Genomic DNA, 4,062 nt, shown 5'->3' on the forward strand with positions numbered 1-4,062 from the left:
CAGATATTATATAAATCATTACCAATAAAAATAGTGATAAAAATGAATGTATTAATTATGTCTGTTTATTATGAAAAATAACAGTATATATTCATATTTTTATCTTTATTCGTGTTGTTTTATTTAATAATATTTTATATCAATTTTATATCATTATTTCAGTTGTATTTAATGCTATCAATATTAAAACCTTCATGACTGTAATGTAATTTATAATAACTAATATCAATATACGATAAAAATAAATAAATGATAAATTCATATTTTAATGAACTTGTTTACACTAAACTAAATAATTAATGGTTATGAATATTTGGTAAATCAATGACTATTAACTATCTATTTGATAATCAGTTCATTAAAAAAATTTATTTTAAATAAACAATTGTATTGTTATATTAGTTGATAAAAATTAATAAATTAGAATTTCATATATCATTCAATTATTTAAATAAAAATACTCTTTTATAAATAATGTTGATACATATAAGAGTACTTATTGATTGATAATCATAGTCTTTATAATAGTTAATTTAAAATGTATGTGTTACAGAAATTGTTAATTAAACGATAGTGTAAATAATAACTATGATTATTCTATGCATGAATAAATATAAAATAATAAAGAATAAAGAATAAGAATATTATTTTATTATTTATTTGAATTTAGTATTATTGGTTTTGATTTATATTATTATGTTAATCATTTTCTTTAATTTTGATTATATTTATTCATGTTTTATCATTTTATCATTTTTATCTTATTATCTTGGTTTCAATGAATTTATGTTGTTAGACTTTTTATTTCATAATCATTGTTTTATCAATGATAGAAAGAGAAGATAATAAAAAGATAAATAAAAGTAGAACTGTTCAGTATTAATATAATAATTAAAAATGAATTTCATTTGTTTATCATTCTTAATTTATTATTATATTCGAATATTATTCATGTGATTTAATTTATTATATTGTTTTCTTATCTTTCTATTTCAAAATAAAATGAATGAGAAATAAATGATTTCTTAAAATTTATATATTTTTATCATTATTTTATATAGTATTTATCATTTATTTATTATTTTCTCTTTCTTATTCATTATTTATTATTATGTTTGAATAAATTATTTTGAACTATTTAATTAAAAATATAATGATTAATGATTTATAAGATATTTATTTGTTCTTTATTTCAATGTATTTCATCATTTGAATTATTATTGTTGATGTTAGATTGAATGTTTGAAAAGAAGAAGAAATAAAAAGAAGAAAATCATGAACAATGAATAAAGAAAATAAACAAAATATAAACAAATTCAACAAAATAAAAGATGATAAAAGAAGAAAATATTTTATTTTAATAATGAATAGAATATTATATTTCAATTTTTAAAAAGAATAGACAATAATGATGATATAAAATGAAATAAAAAAGAAAATGATAGAAATACAAAATTAAATTAAATGAATTTAATTTCAATCAAAAGAAAAAATAAATAAATGGAAGAATAAAATGATATTATATTAACAAATATTTAATTTAATCAATCAAATAATACAATGAATTAAAATGAAATTAAAATAATATTTAAATTTATGAAGATAAATCAAAAATAAAAAGATAAAAATAACAATTGAAAATAATAAAAAATAAATTATTTTTAGAAAACAATAACAAAATAAATCCCAATAATTATTTTAATTAAAAGTATTTTTATTCATTATTATTTATTTAAATACAACACATACAAATAATAAGAACATTTCAATCAACTATCAAATAACATATAATTATAATTTAACTTATTTCTTTATTATTTTCATTTCATATGAAAGATGAGTTAATTTATTTACGAAACAATAGAATTAAATATAAAAAATTTAATTTCTATTCAAAAGAAATGAGAATGAAAGATTTTTATTCTGTTTAAATGGGTTGTGTCCAACAAATAATTTCATTCTCTTTGATAATCAAATCATTTACACTTGAAAAAAACAATTTGATAGACAAATGACAAAAGAAATAAAAGTGATGATGTAAAAACATTTTATCAAAACAATGTAGTTTAAGGAAGTTCAAATAATTAGATTTTCATGAAAATGCACTTCACAAAGATGAAAAATCTCTTATAAAAAATGAGCACAAATGGTGGTTAAAAGTAATGAGAAGAAGGGTCTTTTATTTGGGTATGAAGGAATTAAATTCAATAATCACACAAAAAAAAACAAAAAAGGGTTTTCAAAAAATCAAGAAAAACAAAAAATAGTCATTCAAGAAAGATGAATAGTGAAACCCTTGGAGTTGTTGATAAAGTCAATAATAAATATGTTGAGATTACAGCAGACAATCATATTAAGTTTGTAAGAAATGAAAAAAAAAATAAAAAGAAATAGAAATAACAAATAGAACATATTTCATTGATAGCAAAGAAGTTATTAGTGATTGTTTTGATAAAGAACATTTAAAGAAAATTAGTGCAGTTACAATTACAAATATTAAAAAAAGTAATGGAAGTAATGAAAATAAAATGATTGTTGCAGTTGGGAATGAAGAAGGATTAGTTAGTATATGGGATGTTAATAAAGAAAAGATTGAAGAAGAATTTAATGTAATGAATAAAGTTACATGTCTTAAATTTTATAAAGAAGAACTCATTATTGGAACGAATGGAGATAGTATTACATTAATTAATATAAATAATAAAGAGAAAAGAACAATTAAAGGAAATAAAAGAGGAGTTAATTGTATTGAAGTTGTTGGGAATAAAATAATTGTAGGAAGTAGTGATGTTAAAGTATATGAAATAGAAGGATTAAAAAAAGTAGTTAAACAAAGTAATCATTTAGATATGACTAAAGGAATTATTGGATTAAATAATAAAGAATATATAACATATGGAAATGAAAAAAATATTTATCTTTGTTCTAATGAAACGAGTATTCAAATTCAAAGTTTTACATTAACAGGAAATCCAATTAAAGTAGAAGCAATGTATGTTAATGAAAATAATATATTAATTGCAGGATTAATAAATAATGGAAGTATTGATATAATATTATTTAAAAGAAATTGTAGAAAAGCAAAACCAATTGGAAGTAATTGTAGAATTCAAATTAATAGTGAAATAGATGATTTAGTTATTTATAGTGATAGAATAATGATTATTCAAAGAAATGAAGAATTAAAAATTGAATATATAAAAATAATGGAAGAAGGGAAACTTGTTAAAGATAGTGAAATAAAAGAAGAAAGTAAAAAGATTGAAGAAAGAATAATAGAAAAGAAAAATAAAGAAAAAAATAAAGAAATGATAAGTGAATCAAAAGAAATGGAAATTATTGGAATAGAAGAACAAAAAGAAATTGAAACAACATTTGAAAGAAAAATGAAAGTTATGGAACAACTTGGAAGTAAAGAAAGAGAAAATATAATAATAAGTAAAGAAAGTATTGTTATAACATTAATTAGAGCACTTGAAAGTAATAATAAAATATTAATTGAAAGATGTTTATCTATAGATGAAGAAAATGTAATTAAAAAAACAATAAATAATTTACCAAGTAAATATATTGTAGAATTATTAAATATAGTATGTGATATATTTAATAATAAACCAACAAAAGCATTTATAATGACATTATGGTTAAAATCAATATTTGAACAAGATTTAGCATATTTAATGAGTATTAAAGATGTTTCAAAAAGTATTGGAAAATTATATGTAATTGTTGAAAGTAGAACACTTTCATATAAACATTTATTAAGATTATATGGAAGAATGAATTTACTTTTATCTCAAATTGATAAAAAACAACAATTAAAACAAGATCAAAGAGGTGGTACTTATAATGAATCTTCTGATGAAGAACAAGAAGAAAAAAAAGAAAATCTTGAAGATTTTGATAATTCAATTGATATGGATGATAATTTATATAATCCATCATCAACTAATGAAGATGGAAATGAAATGAGTGAAGAGAAATTGAAATGATGATTTGTCTCTCTAAAAATGATGATTTTAAATTTATTAAGTTTAAGAAAGATATTTTAAAGAAACAGAA

General features: G+C 18.5%; 1 protein-coding gene across 1 annotated transcript, besides 18 other annotated features; it reads left to right on the forward strand.

Annotated features, from left to right (window-relative positions):
* Positions 1-117: 117 nt before the first annotated feature.
* Positions 118-159: a sequence feature (AT_rich).
* A 47-nt stretch (positions 160-206) lies between these two features.
* Positions 207-270: a sequence feature (AT_rich).
* An 87-nt stretch (positions 271-357) lies between these two features.
* Positions 358-476: a sequence feature (AT_rich).
* A 165-nt stretch (positions 477-641) lies between these two features.
* Positions 642-766: a microsatellite.
* Positions 767-877: 111 nt separating this feature from the next.
* Positions 878-939: a sequence feature (AT_rich).
* A 91-nt stretch (positions 940-1,030) lies between these two features.
* Positions 1,031-1,211: a microsatellite.
* A 34-nt stretch (positions 1,212-1,245) lies between these two features.
* Positions 1,246-1,351: a microsatellite.
* Positions 1,352-1,396: a sequence feature (AT_rich).
* An 8-nt stretch (positions 1,397-1,404) lies between these two features.
* Positions 1,405-1,585: a microsatellite.
* Positions 1,483-1,656: a microsatellite.
* Positions 1,657-1,688: 32 nt separating this feature from the next.
* Positions 1,689-1,739: a sequence feature (AT_rich).
* Positions 1,740-1,785: 46 nt separating this feature from the next.
* Positions 1,786-1,821: a sequence feature (AT_rich).
* Positions 1,822-1,864: 43 nt separating this feature from the next.
* Positions 1,865-1,888: a sequence feature (AT_rich).
* A 392-nt stretch (positions 1,889-2,280) lies between these two features.
* On the forward strand, positions 2,281-3,992 carry EDI_081450 (uncharacterized protein; the record flags this gene model as incomplete). The annotated part of the gene is made up of 2 exons (XM_001739027.1): positions 2,281-2,357; positions 2,408-3,992. 2 exons carry the CDS (start codon positions 2,281-2,283, stop codon positions 3,990-3,992), a joined length of 1,662 nt encoding a protein of 553 aa, XP_001739079.1.
* Positions 2,365-2,409: a microsatellite.
* Positions 2,684-2,705: a sequence feature (AT_rich).
* Positions 3,169-3,309: a microsatellite.
* Positions 3,227-3,394: a microsatellite.
* Positions 3,228-3,336: a microsatellite.
* Positions 3,993-4,062: the final 70 nt, after the last annotated feature.

Source organism: Entamoeba dispar, genomic scaffold (assembly GCF_000209125.1).
Source record: "Entamoeba dispar SAW760 scf_1105229461901 genomic scaffold, whole genome shotgun sequence".
NCBI lineage: Eukaryota > Evosea > Mastigamoebida > Endamoebidae > Entamoeba > Entamoeba dispar.